At 33.9% G+C, this 17,981-nt stretch overlaps 2 protein-coding genes across 5 annotated transcripts; both read left to right on the forward strand.

The window, feature by feature from the left end:
• LOC109362716 (cullin-1-like) lies at positions 389 to 7,831 on the forward strand. Of its 3 annotated transcripts, none has more exons than XM_019608704.1 (20): positions 389 to 445; positions 548 to 706; positions 806 to 905; positions 2,220 to 2,405; positions 2,544 to 2,591; positions 2,679 to 2,882; positions 2,970 to 3,047; positions 3,221 to 3,310; positions 3,396 to 3,476; positions 3,607 to 3,669; positions 4,657 to 4,692; positions 4,774 to 4,860; positions 4,938 to 5,087; positions 5,182 to 5,237; positions 5,892 to 6,012; positions 6,104 to 6,265; positions 6,353 to 6,496; positions 6,626 to 6,844; positions 6,934 to 7,101; positions 7,395 to 7,831. In XM_019608704.1, the coding sequence occupies exons 2-20, from the start codon at positions 573 to 575 to the stop codon at positions 7,494 to 7,496; spliced, it is 2,229 nt and encodes a 742-aa protein (XP_019464249.1). In that variant the 5' UTR covers positions 389 to 445; positions 548 to 572; the 3' UTR covers positions 7,497 to 7,831. The 3 variants fall into 3 exon arrangements, with proteins under 3 accessions (XP_019464249.1, XP_019464250.1, XP_019464251.1); XM_019608705.1 differs by having other exon boundaries at positions 394 to 454; positions 550 to 706; XM_019608706.1 differs by having other exon boundaries at positions 408 to 446; positions 543 to 706.
• Positions 10,221 to 17,642, forward strand: LOC109362742 (sucrose nonfermenting 4-like protein). Of its 2 annotated transcripts, none has more exons than XM_019608747.1 (14): positions 10,221 to 10,415; positions 10,656 to 10,908; positions 11,030 to 11,117; positions 12,382 to 12,561; positions 12,987 to 13,121; positions 13,217 to 13,276; positions 13,531 to 13,620; positions 14,422 to 14,565; positions 15,494 to 15,638; positions 15,704 to 15,877; positions 16,107 to 16,170; positions 16,320 to 16,389; positions 16,464 to 16,578; positions 17,097 to 17,642. In XM_019608747.1, the coding sequence occupies exons 2-14, from the start codon at positions 10,784 to 10,786 to the stop codon at positions 17,186 to 17,188; spliced, it is 1,482 nt and encodes a 493-aa protein (XP_019464292.1). In that variant the 5' UTR covers positions 10,221 to 10,415; positions 10,656 to 10,783; the 3' UTR covers positions 17,189 to 17,642. The 2 variants fall into 2 exon arrangements, with proteins under 2 accessions (XP_019464292.1, XP_019464293.1); XM_019608748.1 differs by having other exon boundaries at positions 10,223 to 10,415; positions 14,431 to 14,565.

A 17,981-nucleotide genomic window follows, 5' to 3' on the forward strand; every position in this document is an offset into this window, starting at 1 on the left:
ATAATATTTTATTTTTTTGACTAAAAAACAATTTCTTAGATTGAGATGCCACGTGAGTAATTTTCATTTTGAAATAACAATAACAATTGCAGAGAAATTTTAATTTTATCTAGTATTTTATAATTTAAAATAAATTATTAAAAAAATAACCATTAAGTAAAAGTATTTTCAACAGTTTTAAAGTAACAAAGGCTTATAATTGTTTTTTGGTTTGATATTTTTCATCCACAGTACTCGAACCGGTTATTGCTTAAGGACAAACATGTACCATTTTTTTAGTTGTACTCTTTTTTTTTCTTTTCTTCTCCTTAATCTAAAATAATTTATAAAAAAGACAAGTCGGTACAGAAATTTCACATATTGTCCTTGAATTGAATCTCTTGTTTCTATTTCTCTCTCTTTCTAGGTTTTGTCTTGGGTTTTCTTTCGCGCGATTCTCTTTTCACCTCTAAAGGTTTTACCCTTTCTCCTAATCTTCTTCCCCGATCTCACTCTCTCTTATTTTCACATCGTTTGTGACTATATTTCAAATCTAATTTTTTTCTTCAGATTTTGGATTTGTGATCATATCAATGAGTGAGCGTAAAACTATTGACTTGGAACAAGGATGGGATTTTATGCACAAAGGCATCACCAAGCTCAAGAACATTCTAGAAGGCCTTCCTGAGCCTCAGTTTAGCTCCGAGGACTATATGATGCTTTACACGTATTTTTTTTGTTGCTTCTTTTATATCTCTAATTTCACTATCATTTTGTTTCTTACATGTTTAATTTTACTTTATATATATATCTGTTTTTTTTGCAGAACTATCTATAATATGTGCACTCAAAAACCCCCTCATGATTATTCCCAACAACTTTATGACAAGTACAGGGAGTCTTTTGAAGAGTACATTTTATCAACTGTGAGTTTAATTCTTATATTGAACTTGCGTAACCTTTTTATCGTTACTGCGTGTGCTTTCTCGTTGGTTTAGTGTAGTTATTGTAAGATAAGGTAGTAACTAGATCTAAAGCAAGTTATTGAAAAAAAAATGGTTTGATCAGTGTACCGGATTCATGCAATTCTGTACCTTGAATCATGATTTGGAACTATGTAATACCAAATGCAAGTAAATAGTTTGTATGGGAATGCCAAAACCATGGCAACCACTTTTTGGAGGTTAAGGATGTACCACCACAGTATCTGTGATACAAATAACAAATCATAGTCAGATAGTGGATGATATCATTGAAGTGGCATTTGCTTAGATATGAATAAGGAGAGGTAGATAGCAGCAACGTTGCTGTGGTGGGCATGTCCGGAGTCATAGAGGATCTGTACTAGTCCGGGATAGATGAACGTATGCACTGTAGGATGTGGTATCTGACTATTTTCTTCTTATTTTCGGCAGTATTAAAAATTACTTGTTTAAGAGGAAGTCTTTGAACTGTTACACAATGTTAGGAAGGTTCAGAGAGATGGGATTGAATGGAAAAGAACATGATGAGATAAAATAGAAAAGGGAGGGATGAGATAATCTTAAAAGGGTTGTCCAATGTACGGGGCGGCTCTCACTTAGTGGGGTTTGGGGAGGGTAGATGTACACATCCAAACCCCTGCAAGCGGAGAGGTTGTTTTTAGGTTAAAAATATAATCTTATCCTTGAAAAAATTATGTAGCGCAACTCAATGTATGGGTAAACTAGTAAATGTAAACATATAAAATAAAGTCACCTAATTTTGGAAGGGAATAAAAAGTGAGAGAAAATTATTTTCTTCTATCCTTACCTCCTCCCTCCCCATTACCCCTTATCCAAATAGATTCTCAAGTTTTTTGTGTTTTAATCATATAGTTTTGTTAGTTATACTGAATATTATTTTAAATTTGTTTAGGATTTGTATTGTGTGTGACTCGCCTAGTGCTATTTATCTATTAAATATTTATGAGTTTAATTTTGATGCATTGTCAGTGAATTTTTTTACTTTATCAACCAATCATACATCACATGGTGACATTTAAGATAATTATTATAAGAGTCAAACAATTTTAATAATGTGACAATGAATGATTGATTGTTTAAAAATCTTTACACGGATAGTGCATGACAATTAAATCCTATTTATGTTTATATTGTCCTTGTGGCTCAATTATTTTGATGGTTGTATCTATTATATATTTTATTGTCAGCTATCTTCTAATGACTTTCTGTTGTTTTTTTCGCGGGAGGGGTTTTCAGGTGTTACCTTCTTTGAGAGAAAAGCATGATGAGTTTATGTTGAGAGAACTTGTGAAGAGGTGGGCAAACCATAAAATTATGGTGAGGTGGCTTTCTCGTTTCTTTCACTATTTGGATCGCTACTTTATTGCTCGGAGGTCACTGCCACCCCTCAATGAAGTTGGACTGACTTGCTTTCGTGACTTGGTAAACCTTACATCTATTAGCTATATTCATGTTATAAAGAAAGACAATCTTTGAAGTGCTATTATTAATTTGATGGCTTTCCTATTATTGTCATTCCATTTTTATGCTGCCTCTTTGTGAAATAAATTGATTTTACAGGTTTACAAGGAACTAAATGGGAAAGTGAGAGATGCAGTTATTTCTCTTGTAAGCTTTTCTTCCTTATTATGCTAGATTTTCGATGTGAACAAATTCAGATCAGTTAATTTTTGACTAAACCTTCATTGTTCAAAGATTGATCAAGAACGTGAGGGAGAGCAGATTGATCGAGCTCTATTAAAGAATGTATTAGGTATATTTGTTGAAATTGGAATGGGGCAAATGGATCATTATGAGAATGATTTTGAAGCTGTCATGCTCAAAGACACTTCTGCTTATTATTCTCGAAAGGCTTCAAACTGGATCCTAGAAGATTCTTGTCCTGATTATATGCTTAAGGTATGGCTTCTAAATTTTTCTTAACTTGGTTTCTTCATTTACATGACTGTCTGTCCTCAATTTGTTTCCCCCCTTATTTTATTACAGGCTGAGGAGTGCTTAAAACGAGAGAAAGATAGGGTTGCTCATTACTTACACTCTAGCAGTGAGCCAAAATTATTAGAGGTGTGTTGTTGACTTTATAATACTATTTCAGCTACTTGAGTCTTCTGCATGTTCGGTGGATTAAGCAACTTGAAGAAAAAATGTTAATGGTTATCATTGACTTTTTGGGTGTCATTTTATAGTTTTTGAGCTTCTCCCGTGTTTTATTTTGTCGGAAAATTTTGTTTTTTTAGAAAGTTCAGCATGAGCTGTTATCTGTGTATGCGAACCAACTCCTCGAGAAAGAACACTCTGGATGTCATGCATTACTCAGAGATGACAAGGTACTCATGAAGCTCATCTTACTTACTATAGCTTTCATGTTTTTTAACCATAAATTTAATGCTATGTTTTCCTTCAAATGTGTAGGTCGGAGATTTGTCAAGGATGTTCAGGTTATTTTCTAAAATACCCCGTGGCTTAGATCCCGTTTCTACTATATTTAAGCAGGTTGGTGAAATTCAACCTATGGTTGTCTCTTTCTCTCGTTTCAAATATTTTAGTTAAAATTGGGCTTGTGTTTTTTTTTACATTTTTCACTCACTTGCTTATAAGATGCTTTCTTTTTTCCTTTTCCCAGCATGTGACCACTGAAGGTATGGCATTGGTGAAGCTGGCAGAAGATGCTGCAAGTAACAAAAAGGTATGTCCTTGAATTAATTGTTTTTTACTTTTTCTTATGCACTTCTATGCTTAGTTTGCTTACTGATTTTAATATCAAGCTGTATGTCCATTATTGTTTGTTAGTGGTGGACTTTACAAAATAACTTAGGGAGACCAGGTGATAATTTTCAACTTGGTTCTCTTTTATTAACAAAAACAAAGCCCTTTACCCCTTTGAGTCTGCTGTATGGATTAAAGGGCATCATTGTGTCCTATTGCAAACCATGTCTCCGGGAATTCCGTTCAAGTCTTCAATATTCTCTATTTGTTTCACCCATAATATTTTTTGACCTCCCACTATTAAGCTATCCTCCATCTTATCTACACTTCTCCCCTGAGGCTTCAAAAGTGCTTCTCCTAATATGATCAATGGAAGGGGATCCACTTACTCCAAAAGTAAGTTTAAAAAATTTACTCCACATCTTAGCCATCAATTTTAGGGAAATCCAATAGTTTGAATTAGTGAGTAGATCTAAACCATTAGATTTTCCTAGAATTGATGATTAAGATGAAGAATAAGTTTTTGGAGTAAGTGGATCCCCTCTCATGGTCAACATATCTAAGGTGAGGTTCTACCAACTTTTCTACAATGGGGGCTAAATCTAGTTTTTATTGAAACACATTCATCTCTAATCCTATCTTTTTTAGTATGGCCACTCATAAAACGCGACTTCATCATGTATGTGACATTGACCTTAAGCTTTTGATAGATTTTTGCCTCCTAGCATTCAATACCGTAACAGCTAACTTGGGTCTCTTTGATCCCGGAAAAATAAGAACTTAGATCTCTTCTATGGATGGTGGTGGAACATGATTTTGAATTTGCTTTTCTGACAAAGCAATGTATCCATTGCCTCATCTTATGTGCAATTTGCAATTTTTTAATGACCTAGTTGTGAAATTCTCACACTCTTGAAGCAATTTATATTTACAACTGACTTTAATGTTCTTATCCAAATGTCTGCAGCCAGATAAAAAGGATATTGTTGGTCTGCAGGAGCAGGTGATTATAAAAGGTTTAACTTTATTAATTTAACTGATTTTTTTTGAAGTTGTGGGTCTTAAAAACAGTCTCTTTCTTTAGGTATTTGTTCGGAAGGTGATTGAGCTGCACGATAAGTACGTGGCATATGTGAACGACTGTTTCCAGAATCATACTCTTTTCCACAAGGTTTGGATCAGAAGTTGTTTTACAGTTATTATTTGGATTGATATGTGCATCTAAAACTGAAAGTTTTGATCATATAGGCACTCAAGGAAGCTTTTGAGATCTTTTGCAACAAGGGTGTTGCTGGAAGCTCAAGTGCAGAATTGCTTGCCACTTTTTGTGATAACATTCTGAAGAAAGGAGGAAGTGAAAAATTGAGTGATGAAGCAATCGAAGAAACTCTTGAAAAGGTCTGCATCTTTCTTGATGTTCCATATACTTCTATTGAGTTGATGCACGCTGTTTTGGCTGATGAATTTGGGATTTGTTTTGGTCCATTCGTAGGTGGTCAAGTTGCTCGCTTATATTAGCGACAAAGACTTGTTTGCTGAGTTTTACAGGTAAAGATAAAAGAGAAGATGAAATCTTGTGTGATGATAACTGTGTTTGATATGATCGCCAAAATATGGTTTGATTTTGTGTCTATCTTCATATATTAGCAATTTTTTGTTGCTGTATCAGTTTTCAGCGACTACTTCATGATAATTGATTGCTATTGTTTCTTGGTGTTGCATGCAGCATCTGTTTTTCCTATTTTTAGAGATATAATACCAATCTTGGGTTCAAGCTTTTGGAAGAGTTAGTCTTTAACATAGTATCAGGGCCTCTATGATATCAGGGCCTGTGTGTTGTTCACTTTTCAAGCCCAAAGCATTCTAGGGTAGTGGGAATGTTAGAGATGTAAAAGCAATCTCGGGGTCTCTCTTGACAGCTTAAACTTTGGAGTTGTGTGGATAAATCTAAATGTCAGAATTGCATTCCTTTGTTTATTTGCTATTCTCTGAAAATGTTAGAATCCTTGTAATTATAGTACATATCATGTAAATAAGGCTAGTATCTACTAGATTGATTCTGTAACTATTATGTTAAAGCCTATATAAAGGAGTCTCTGCTGTGTTGTTGAAAACAACAGGTTTCATTATATGTTCTCCCTTTTCTCAAATTTATCTGAACAGAAGAATACTAATATAGGGTTCTTCATTTCTTGCTTTCAGGAAGAAGCTTGCTCGAAGGCTTCTTTTTGATAAGAGTGCCAATGATGACCATGAGAGAAGTATTTTGACAAAATTAAAGCAACAATGTGGTGGACAGTTTACATCCAAGATGGAAGGAATGGTCGGTCTTTTAAGGTCTTTGTAAATGGAGGCTGATATACACACTCAATTTTTCTGGTTGGTTGACAAAAATAATTTTTTGCTCCCATCAGGTTACAGATTTGACCCTGGCTAAGGAGAATCAAACTAGCTTTGAGGAGTATCTAAGTAATAATACTAATGCAGATCCTGGAATAGACTTAACAGTTACAGTTCTGACAACTGGCTTTTGGCCTAGTTACAAATCTTTTGACCTCAATCTTCCAGCAGAAATGGTATTCATAATCTCTAGATACTACTTAAACTATATTATTTAGATTTTCATCTACAACTAACACCTTTATCTTTATTTTATTTTTAAGGTTAGGTGCGTTGAGGTTTTCAAAGAGTTTTATCAAACTAAAACAAAGCACAGAAAACTTGCATGGATTTACTCCTTGGGTACCTGCAATATAATTGGGAAATTTGAACCAAAAAACGTGGAGCTGATTGTTACAACCTACCAGGTCATATTACTTACCGCATGCTTGTCTGTAAAAATGTATCATACATTCATTTTTCACTTTTGTGGTGTTGATGGATGTTATTATATGGATTTCTTTATACTGATGAAATGTTGTCTTGTTTTTCTATAGGCTTCGGCATTACTGCTTTTTAATTCCTCAGATAGACTGAGTTATTCAGAGATAATGACTCAATTGAACTTATCGGATGACGATGTTATTAGACTGCTCCATTCCTTGTCATGTGCCAAGTACAAGATTCTTATCAAGGAGCCAAACACAAAAACAATATCCCCTACTGATTATTTTGAATTTAATTCAAAGTTCACTGACAAAATGAGGAGGATCAAGGTATAATCTTAAAAATATTGTCTCTACACTCTTGTTTGTCTGCATTTGTAATTTGCCGACCTTTGAGTGGAATCGTGACACTTTTGCAGATTCCTCTTCCTCCTGTGGATGAGAAGAAAAAAGTGATTGAGGATGTGGACAAGGACAGAAGATATGCTATTGATGCCTCAATTGTGCGTATTATGAAGAGTCGGAAAGTTTTGGGCTACCAACAGTTAGTTGTGGAGTGTGTTGAGCAGTTGGGTCGCATGTTTAAGGTTCACATTTGACTACTTTCCTAACATAATATTGCCTATCTGTTTTGAGAATAAAATATCTTCTGGTGTAAGAAGATAAGTTATCTCATTGCGATCACTAAAATCATGACATGTATCATTTTAATCATTTTCTATAAAAAATATTTCTAAAACTAAACAAAATAGTACACATGTCATACTTTTATTGGCCGAAGGAGATAAGTTATCCCATAATATTAAGAGATACTTTATTCTCATTTGTTTTTTTCCTCTCAAATTCTGATCTGTCTCAATATGATGATGTAATTGTGCAGCCTGATGTGAGGGCAATTAAAAAGCGGATTGAAGACTTGATTTCTCGAGATTACTTGGAAAGAGACAAAGATAATGCAAATATGTTCAGGTACTTAGCTTGATGCAGTCTAATCAATTCCACAGATGAAGTGGCTACTGTGGTTGCTGCAAATAGCAAAAAAAGAGAGGATTATGACTGAACTTTTTCACACAAAAAAGAGTGCTCCTCCTAATAATTTCCTTGTAGGAGGAACTTCAACTGCCCTGTACATTTTGCCTCCATATCCAGGTATTGACTACCACTGTAGATGTGTGTGCTTGGACAATTGTAATCAATTCCATAACTAGGTCCAGTTCTCTGGTACCTTCTGTATTTTTTTTGCTTTTGGTTGTTGTAATTCTCAATATCTAAACGAAATAATTTGTGTAACTTAGTTCCAACGAAATTGTATTTTGTCAGATTAGAAATCTGGGGTGAATCGGGTATGTCCTTTTAATCCAAAACATGCAGCTATCGTGCTTGACCTTAGTCGATAATCTTATTTCATGGGGACATCAATTTATTTTTGTGTTGTCTATGATCTGATATTTGGAATTTTGTTTTGATGATAGGATTGTCTCCTTACCAGTGAATGCTTTACCTAACTTAGCATTATCTTACTGGTGAAATTACCCTAGTAAGAATATGCATTATTAGAGGGGGCAAAATTATTCCCAATCTACACTTCATTCAAATTCAAGGAAAGGAAATTAAATCCATCCATTAGAGCTAAAGGATATAATCCAATTGATAACTTTAGTAATGAATGAATTGAATTCATCCAATTTATCTAATGGATATTCATGGAAATATCTATTTGGATGGATATTCAATTCATCCAAAAAAAAATAAAGATTTAAAAATGGTGTTACTTGTTTTTTCAATTTCATTCATTATTTCACCTCTAACTTTCTTGAAGTGTTTTTCATTTTCAGTTTGATTTATTTATTAAATTGAAATCATTTAATTTTTAGTTGTTGGTGGATGTTCCTATAGTAAATTCCAGTATGTGGATATTCCGGACTTTGCAAACAAATACTTGTAAATAGTGCGAACAAATACTAAAATTTATAATTCATATTCCAATCATAATTTCAAAAAACTTGGTGATACTTTAACATGTTTTAAATTGAAAGACCAATTGACAGATAAAAGTTGAAAACATGAACAGTGAATACATGACCACAACTTAGTCTACAAATTATGTTATAAAATCATTTCATATTGACTTAGGTTCTGATAATATCACCCATGAGGTGATTGGGACTACACTTTAGACATGTATGCCAATTGTGGTTGTGTTCATTCCTTCACTGTTTCCCTATACTTAAATGATTGTAGGTGAATACAACCCAATGATGTCACTTTTGTTGGACCTTACATGCAGCCATTCAAGGCTTATTAGATAAAGGACTTGAGAATTGATATCCTTGACTCCATGAATGTAAAATATAGATTTTGTACCATTGGACATGGAAGAGAAAAAATTATGAAAAGATTTATACCCAATTCATAACTTATGAAACAATGGTGATAACTATATCTTTATCCAAAGCCTTCAAAAATGGTTCCTTAATATTTCCAGTGTCTACTTTTTTTCCTTGGGGCTCCAAATCATTGGAGCAAAGAATGTAGGGCTCAACTATTATGTAATCCTTTAGCAACAAAGAATCCTTTCCCTCTATCTAACCCACAAAAAGGGAGAGTATTTTGCTCCTACCCACATGAAGAACAACCATTAGAAATACATTACAAATATGAGCAGTGTACAGGAATAATTTGTTATATTATCACTATATAGTCATTTTTAATCATTTGTAGAATCTATAACTTATTAAATATAATATTATAAATAAGTGATGGATGATATATAAATATTAATACTAATAATGTATAAATATCAAGCTATTTTAATTTATTTTTTTAGATTCTCACCATACATTCAATTGGCACATGTTTTTAGTAAAAAATAATGGTATTATCACCTTATAGCTAATGAAGTAGTTATTTTTGGAATACATAATTATTTATCTTAACAAATATTATTCATAATAATTAAATGTTTGAATTTTTTTTGTAAAACTTGAGATCGAGTAAAACCTTATATCATTAAACTATCTTTTGTTATTACATGTCATCTTTATTTAGGTGTGAAATCTTTTTGAAATGAGATTCAACAAAATTTAGTTATGTTGTTTTGTATCAATTGTGTCTCTCAATTGATAATCCAGGATAAATCATTTTAAACCATAGACCCTTTCATGCACAAATTAAACAAAAAAGAACACCCTAGATGAATAATCATCACTTCAGCATCATCGAAAACTCAAAAATTAAATATAATTTTTTATTCCTAAAAGTGATAATCAACCAATCATTTCCAATACATTACCTCCAATATTGAAAAACCATTAAACAGTAGACTTTTTCCTATACACAATCCTTAATCTTTCTAGCGAAGCTTTACACCAGTATACAAATAACTTGTTAGTCACTTAAGTATATGTTTTCTTTTATTGCAAAGAAGTTAAATTAATTAGTAGATTTGTTATTTTCTCTTTTGTACACCATCTTCACAATTTATCAACAAAATGATGATCTAATTGTGTTAGGCTTTGCTGAATTATGAAAATATCATATATTTGATTTTTGTAAGCAATGTTTATTGGAAAAGACTAAGGACTTGTTTATAAAAAAAAGTTTTACAATTCATTTTTTGGAATAGATTTTCAAATTCATTTTTCATATTCATATATCATATATACTAAGTGTTTTTTATTTTGTTTTTACATCAGTAATAAATTTCCAGCATCTATTTCAAGCTTTGGCCTATTTTTTTAATGTTGGATTATTATTATTGTTATTTATTTCTTATCTCTCCAATCCTCGATTTCATCAACATGTTTCAATAGGGTTTCCATTATTTCTCTCACCTCCTTCCTTCTCTGCCTTCATTTTCCCATCAATTTTTCAAATTCTTTCCTTTTCCACGCTCGATTAGGTAGGTTTCCCTCTCTCCCGATCTAGGGTTAGGGTTTTATGTATGCTTAGTTAATGGGTTTTGTTGCATGCAAATTGGTGCCGTTGATTTTCCTACCCACTTCAAATGTTTATTTCATTCTGTTGTAGTGAGCAATGGGCACTAGTTAGTTTCGTTTTTCTCGTTAAATACTGTGTCAAAATTTTATTTTTTTACACAGGTTTTTGGTTTAGTCTGATTTTTTTGTTTTCCCCTTTTCAGCTTTTGTAGCGCATTGAATTGGTGTTGCATATGCTAGAAATTGGTCCATACCAATTAAAGATGCGAACATGATTCGATGAAGTGTAGTTTTTGGAGGGTATTCTTAGAGTAGAACTCTCAATTAAGGGATGTTGAGTGGGAGCATGGATTCTGCAAGGGATGGTGTTGTTGTTGCAGGGACAGTGCTTATTCCAATGCGATTTGTGTGGCCATATGGGGGAAGAAGTGTCTATCTCAGTGGTTCTTTTACGCGGTGTGTACTTTTTGTAAATTACCAACCTTAATTGTTTGATCTCTTTTCAAATGCTCACTTTTGTTTGAACTATTTTTGGTTTTCATGTTACTTCGCTCATGTTTTAAATTTTGTCGTAAAGGTGGTCTGAGCTTCTACAAATGTCTCCGGTCGAAGGTTGCCCATCTGTGTTTCAAGTAATTCATAGTTTAGCTCCTGGTTATCACCAGGTTAGTTTTATATGATGAGGATTCTTTACAAGTTTTGCATTCTTTCAATATTATATGTATGTATGTCTGTGTTAATTTCATAGTTTTTATTCTCTATTCCTATTATTTAGAAAGACATTGTGGTATACAGAGTGTAATGACACTGAGCTCCATATTAATGATAGTAGTAAGTATAACATTCACGGCTTAATTTGAACTGTGGACCCTCTCCCATGAGGGATAACAGTGACTGGTTTGAGGTTATTAGCAGAGATCTGTTATGCAATTGTAGCTTTTTATGATTTTGATTTTGTATTTATTTTTAAAAAGGAAGTATTATTAGAAAAGAAGGGAGACAATTAGAAGAGGATAATAAATCCCCATTCCTCATACACCAAAACGACACATCTAGAAACTACTCAAAGGGACATGCAACAAAGCACGACAATCTCTTGCAAATTGCCACCAAAAAGCTCACGGGTTTTACACCAGCGTGAAGCCAAAAATATAACCCTATCCTAGACATAGTCCAGAGCTGAAAGGAATCATCACAAATTCTATTCTTCCTTTCCAACCGAATACACCAGAGGACTGCAAAAACATAACAGTGCCATAGAACTTTGACATCTTTACGAGAGCCAAAACCTTTGAACTTAGTGGGTAGAAAATAGTTCAAATCCAAAGGGAAAATCCAAGTCTCTTGGAAGATATCAAACAATCTATTCCAACGAACATTTGCCACCGATCAATGTAAAATAAGATGATGATCTCTTTCAGATTCTGAAGCACACATTAGGAGATAAAGCAGTCAGAGATTTGTACTTCTGGAGCATGTCATTGGTGTTAATCTTGTTAAGGACAGCAGTCCAAACAAACACTTTAACCTTAGGAGGAACTTTAGATTTCCATGTGAGTTTCTCCAAAAGAAATCTGCTTCAGTTTTGTGAAAGTGTCAAGAACTGAAAGAAGGATTTGCATGTGAAAGTTCCTGACAGATCAAGGAGCCAAGTTCTTGAATCGGGAGGAGAGGAGAGACAAGTAGAATCAATTAAAGACCAAAAGAAACAAGTAGAACCAATAGACAAATTATTGAAAAGTGAACTGTTTTCTGAATGGGATTATTTTGGGAAGAAATATGGTGCTTGCTTTTGAGTTTGCCCGTGTCTGTTTATGTCTTTATGATACACAATAGTGGAATTATAAAAATGCAATTTGAGAAAATGTTTGGCACTTTGGCCTTCATTCTCCGTGCCTGGATACTTATTATGTAATCATTTGGATGCAGTACAAGTTTTATGTTGATGGAGAATGGCGACATGATGAGCATCAACCTTATATGTCAGGAGAATTCGGAATAGTTAACACTGTTTTATTAGCTACTGATCCTAATTTTGTACCCGTTTTACCTCCGGACATAGCTTCTGGATCTAACATGGATGTGGACAATGAGGCTTTTCGCCGTGTGGTAAGATCTAGTCATACCTTGACAGTTTTTATTGTTGTTCATAGAATCACCACTCTTTATATGCTTGAATATGTTATGCTTATGTACCACAAAAAAACACGTTAAACTGGAGTTTTGACTGAAATTTCACAGAACAGTTAAACATACTTTGATTTCTCTGGAGATTGATTTGCAATTCATGTTAGAACCCCTGACCAATTTGTTAATGCTTTCCAATCCATTAATTCTGATCTATACTGATGTATTATATATTCTATTTCTAAATTAAAATTTTAATCTTCTTTAACAAAATACCTTTATAGTTCTCTTATTTATCATAACCCTGCTGTAGCGCATTTGTTGTTCTGCTGCATTTTAGAATCTGAGTTTTGCCGATGTTCAAAATCATAATCTTGTTTATTTGCGTTTTAATTTTCATTATTCAGGTTCGGTTGACAGATGTTTCACTGAGTGATGTGTTGCCGAGAATATCAGATGTTGATTTACAAATGTCCCGTCAGCGTATTTCTGCATTCCTGTCTATGCGCACAGCTTATGAATTACTTCCCGAGTCAGGCAAGGTTTGAAACTATTACCATTAACCTTCTATTTTAAACTTCACACTTTTCCACTGTCAAAATTACATAATATAATGATTTAGTGACATCTGACCCAGGTTGTTGCCTTAGATGTTGATCTGCCAGTCAAGCAGGCATTTCACATTCTACATGAGCAGGTATCTTTGTTTTGTGTGGACTAGAATTTGTGTAGAGGATTTCTGCATCTATCCAGTAATTTTGCTAAAATTATGTTTGATTATGACCATGTAATTGTGCTTGCCTTTACCTTGCTTAATAGGTGATGAATGACTGATAATTTTTGAGTTCTTATTTGGAATTATAATAGTTGTTCTGGAAGTTTCTTGCTTTCACAATATTTATATCTTTAACTTCTTGCATGTGAAACTTTTATGAATTTGACAATTTACAGGGAATTCCTGTGGCTCCTCTTTGGGACTTCTGCAAGGGGCAGTTTGTTGGAGTTCTCAGTGCTTTGGATTTTATTTTAATTTTAAGAGAGGTATGTGCTATTTGAGATAATGCTCTTTGCATTGACAAGTTTTTTTTGAAAGCAAGGCTCTTCTATCATGCCTTGGTTTGTGTAGACTCCAAGTAACTTAGAAAGGCTAATACACCACATATAGAAGATGTACAACAAATTACAGAACTCTAGCAAAAAAGAAAACGAATGAAAAACTCAGTAAGACAAATTGTCTATTTATTGCATGGTTATAATGATTTCTATTCATGAATGTTTGGTCATTTACTTCATATTCCTAGCAAACAGTATACTTGTATGCTTGGACTAATGTCATGTGTAACCATCTTCTTGTAAAAACCGTACCTCCAACTTTGATGATTAGTAGCCTGTTGATGGATAGCAGGACAAAATTACTAAAAATATAAACAGGAGAACCTAATAATGTTTGAGCAATTAATAGTGAATAAAAAATGTGCAGTTGTGTTTAAAAAAATGATCAGTTGACTCTTCATTTTGTTGGTTGAAACAAAATGAACTTATTATCATAAAAAAATTCCAAGCTATTTGCTGTTGAATATGGATATGGTAAATCTGTTTGCAATGACTCACTACATTATTTGGCCTTTTCTAGCCTTTGCATTCCGCAAAGTTCCTTGAAAATATGTTTCAATTCCGAAGATATTGATTTGAAGCAGTTTCCAGCATGATATTTGCTGAGTTCCAGAAATTAGTTGTTGTGACTCAATCTTAAGATTTTGCAAGCGGGGATAAAGTGCACAGTCAAATTGTAGAGTTCATCCGTGTTCAATATTTTTGGTAATACTTGTTAATACTTGCTGGTCTTCTCAGATCGGGAATCATGGGTCCAATCTGACAGAAGAGGAGCTTGAAACGCATACTGTATCGGCTTGGAAAGAAGGAAAGTTTTACCTAAATAGACAAAACAATGGACATAGAACAGCATTTTCAAGGCCTTTTATTCATGTAAGTTATTATATGGCTCTTTATAGCAAGCACCCTTGCTCCTTAGTATGTGATAATGTACGTAATTATACTAACAGGTTTTGGTTTGTAAACCATATCGTCTCACCTATGGTTTTTATATCTCCATTTGCCTCTAGCAATTGTATTAATCTTTATTTGATCTACTCTTCTTACTGAGACTTCTAATTGTTTCCTCCACACATGCCAAAACCACCTAAAATGTGATTCTACCATCTTTTCTACAATAGGAGTTACCTCAACTTTCTCCCTAATGCATTCATTGTTAGTCCTATCTTGTCTACTTTGTCCAATATTCTCGTCTCTAATGCATTTGTTTTATTGTTGACATTTTACCACCCAACATTCTGTCCATATAACTTTTTTTGTTCTCTGTCAAACAAATATGAAGAAAAAGATTGTTTATCTTTCATTACTCCTTTTATCTCTTTTTACCTTAATATATTTTTTGGGATATTGAAGTTAAATTCACTCTGTTTTGCATACCATCCTATTGACAGTCAAATCTTTGAAAATCATATAAATGAGGTTGTTTATAAATCAGAAGGCAAGGGTCTTTTAATGTTAATTTTCTCAAAATGATGGTTCCTTTTGTAATCTTCCCACCAAATATAACTTGGCATTGGTTTGTGTATATCAATCATGCAATCAGCATGTGGTTTGACTATGATCGATTTATGCTTAACCAAACGTGTCACTCTTTTGCACCAACATGCAGCTAGCCAACTTATTTTAAAGTTGGAACTTGAAATTAATCAAGCTACTCCTAGGGTTATTTATGAAACTTTGCCCATTAACTATCCCTTTTTTGTCTTACTGTGCTCAATGTGTGAATGTTCAGGGAAGTGATTGCAATTGTTATACAATGACATCTGTGTTGGACTGTTGATTATTTTAATTTATCATGTAGGCTGGGCCATATGAAAATTTGAAAGATGTTGCTATGAAAATCCTTCAAAATGAGGTTTCAACAGTCCCTATTGTCCATTCATCTTCTGAAGATGGTTCATTTCCACAGCTACTACATCTTGCTTCACTCTCAGGAATACTTAAATGTAATTTTTTCATCTTTCTTTATACTCATTAAGTATGCTTGACTCTTACCAAATTAATTTTTCAGGCATTTGCAGGTATTTCAGGCATTGTTCTAGTTCGTTGCCTATACTTCAACTTCCAATTTGTGCAATTCCTGTTGGCACATGGGTGCCCAAAATTGGGGAGTCAAATCGTCGACCTTTGGCAATGTTGAGACCAAGTGCTCCGCTTGCTTCAGCCCTAAACTTATTAGTTCAAGGTATGATTTCTTTGGCTAACCTTTAACATAAACATGAAAGTATAGCACTGTCTCACTTTGAGAAGAAGGGTGGCTTCTGGGTATAATTGATCATCGAAAAAGTGAATGAATGTTTTGGCTAAATGGGGAAAAAGGATGATCCGTTTTCTGATTTAAACAAATATATGAAAGGTTTTCTTACATGATGTAATTATATACTCACATAAGTTATTGTCCTTTGCTTTTGTAGCTCAAGTGAGTTCAATACCAATAGTTGATGATACTGACACATTACTGGATATATACTGTCGGAGGTTTGTTGTGTTTATCCTTTCCAATATACCTCCTGATGCCTTATTTGAGATATTTTGAATCAATCAATGGTTCAAGCATTAAATCATCCTAGCAGTTCATTCTTTAAAGTGGCTTGTCTAGCTTCTCACTTCTCCTCCCTGCTTTATAGTGATATAACCGCTTTGGCAAAGGATAGAGCTTATACACACATTAATCTTGATGGGATGACTGTCCATCAGGTAAGTTTCATTTTTTCCATTCCAATAAAATTCGGTTGAGATTTGAGTATCTCTTGCATTCTTTGGTTGTCCAGGCATTGCAGTTGGGCCAGGACTCTTATGATCCTTATGAGCTGAGAAGTCAAAGATGTCAGATGTGTTTGCGATCTGATTCACTCCATAAAGTGATGGAACGTTTGGCAAATCCAGGTAGCCTGGTTTTCCCATTTTATAAAAGTGGCTTCCATTTTCCTTTTCTATGCAACTATGGTAGATTTTTATTCATTCTTGGTTAATTTTGGTTACTTTTCATTTAGCCATTGTCGTCCCGAGTTAACCTTTTCAGTTCTCTTGATTTATCTTTCCTGTGCTGATTGAAGACAATGTCTTCATTTAAGAAAGTGAGCCCAATTTCCTGTCATTTGAGTAAAATTTCCCCTCTTCCAGCCTGTTTGCCACTCTCAACTTCCGTAGGATTTCGTCTGCCATTCTAAAGATGGACCCCCCCCCGGAATACTTGAGTTTGCAACTATTGATGTGAAATGGTATCACAAAAAGTGTGGATATGTGTTATTCTCTACTTTTAAACTTTAAAAGCAAATGAAATTTGACTTAAAAACTGTACTTTATGTTGCCGAGTCCTTTTGTTTATTCGGCTTAGCAATAGCTTTAGTTTTCCTGAATATCCAATCCAATTGACTTCATTTTGTGCTGTAACCTGGATTCAGGTGTGAGGCGAATTGTAATTGTGGAAGCTGGCAGCAAGCGTGTAGAAGGCATCGTTTCACTGAGTGACATATTTAAGTTCTTCCTTGGTTGATTGGTGACTAAAGAAGTTCAACTGTTAGTGATGCAGAGGTTATGAACACTTCTGCATAAATAACCAAACAACCATCATCAGTCGAGCCAATTAAGGAGACTCCAGAGCTGCTGCTTTTTTACATGACCGCGATTTCATCTTGTTTCATTGAAATTGAAAAGCCATTAGATTGGCCTCTTGTTCCTCTGTTGCCTTGTTTAAGATTTGAGGCTGGAGAATTTGAGGCCTGTAAATTGAGTCTTTGATTGCCTCAAATTTATTAATCTCCCTTCCCTCACATCCCCATTCATGTTTTCTTGATTATCATCATATAGATAAATAGAGATACAGGCACATAGCTGTATCCTTCTATTCTATACTGAAGATGCAAAGTCTGGGATTTTTTTTATGGGAAGATATATTTGAAATACTATGTGTTTATTGATAAATAATCAACCCAAGTTATTTAATATTTTCTTTAGAGGAAAAGCCTCGCTTCAACTTTAGCTTGAAAGGTGTGACATAGGCTAAGGAAACAATTATGAGGTTAGATTGAATGCGTAGAATGAAAAGAACGACATATTTATCTATGGACTTGTCCATTTTTATTTTGGTGAAGAGAGCTGGTCTTTTTTTTTTTATAGAAGCTCAAATGATGCTAGTCTAGTGGTGTAAGGTTCCGCTATATGTTCAGGATGACTAAAATGTCAAAGGTTCGATTCCTGAGAGTAACATTTGTTGGAAGAGACAATAATGCATCCCGAAAAAGATTAGTTCCTTGTCTAAAAAAGTGAGGGAATATCCTTAATAGTAC

The sequence above is a fragment of the Lupinus angustifolius genome, chromosome LG12 (assembly GCF_001865875.1).
Source record: "Lupinus angustifolius cultivar Tanjil chromosome LG12, LupAngTanjil_v1.0, whole genome shotgun sequence".
In the NCBI taxonomy this organism is placed as follows: domain Eukaryota; kingdom Viridiplantae; phylum Streptophyta; class Magnoliopsida; order Fabales; family Fabaceae; genus Lupinus; species Lupinus angustifolius.

Bases quoted from the DNA above. Each gene is read 5' to 3' on its own strand.
- LOC109362716 (XM_019608704.1), top strand. From the start codon at position 573: ATGAGTGAGCGTAAAACTATTGACTTGGAACAAGGATGGGATTTTATG. The intron at 3,311-3,395 runs GTACTCATGAAG...TCAAATGTGTAG, and splicing joins CATTACTCAGAGATGACAAG to GTCGGAGATTTGTCAAGGAT. The intron at 6,013-6,103 runs GTCGGTCTTTTA...TGCTCCCATCAG, and splicing joins CATCCAAGATGGAAGGAATG to GTTACAGATTTGACCCTGGC.
- LOC109362742 (XM_019608747.1), top strand. From the start codon at position 10,784: ATGTTGAGTGGGAGCATGGATTCTGCAAGGGATGGTGTTGTTGTTGCA. The intron at 11,118-12,381 runs GTTAGTTTTATA...ATTTGGATGCAG, and splicing joins TAGCTCCTGGTTATCACCAG to TACAAGTTTTATGTTGATGG. The intron at 16,390-16,463 runs GTAAGTTTCATT...TTGGTTGTCCAG, and splicing joins ATGGGATGACTGTCCATCAG to GCATTGCAGTTGGGCCAGGA.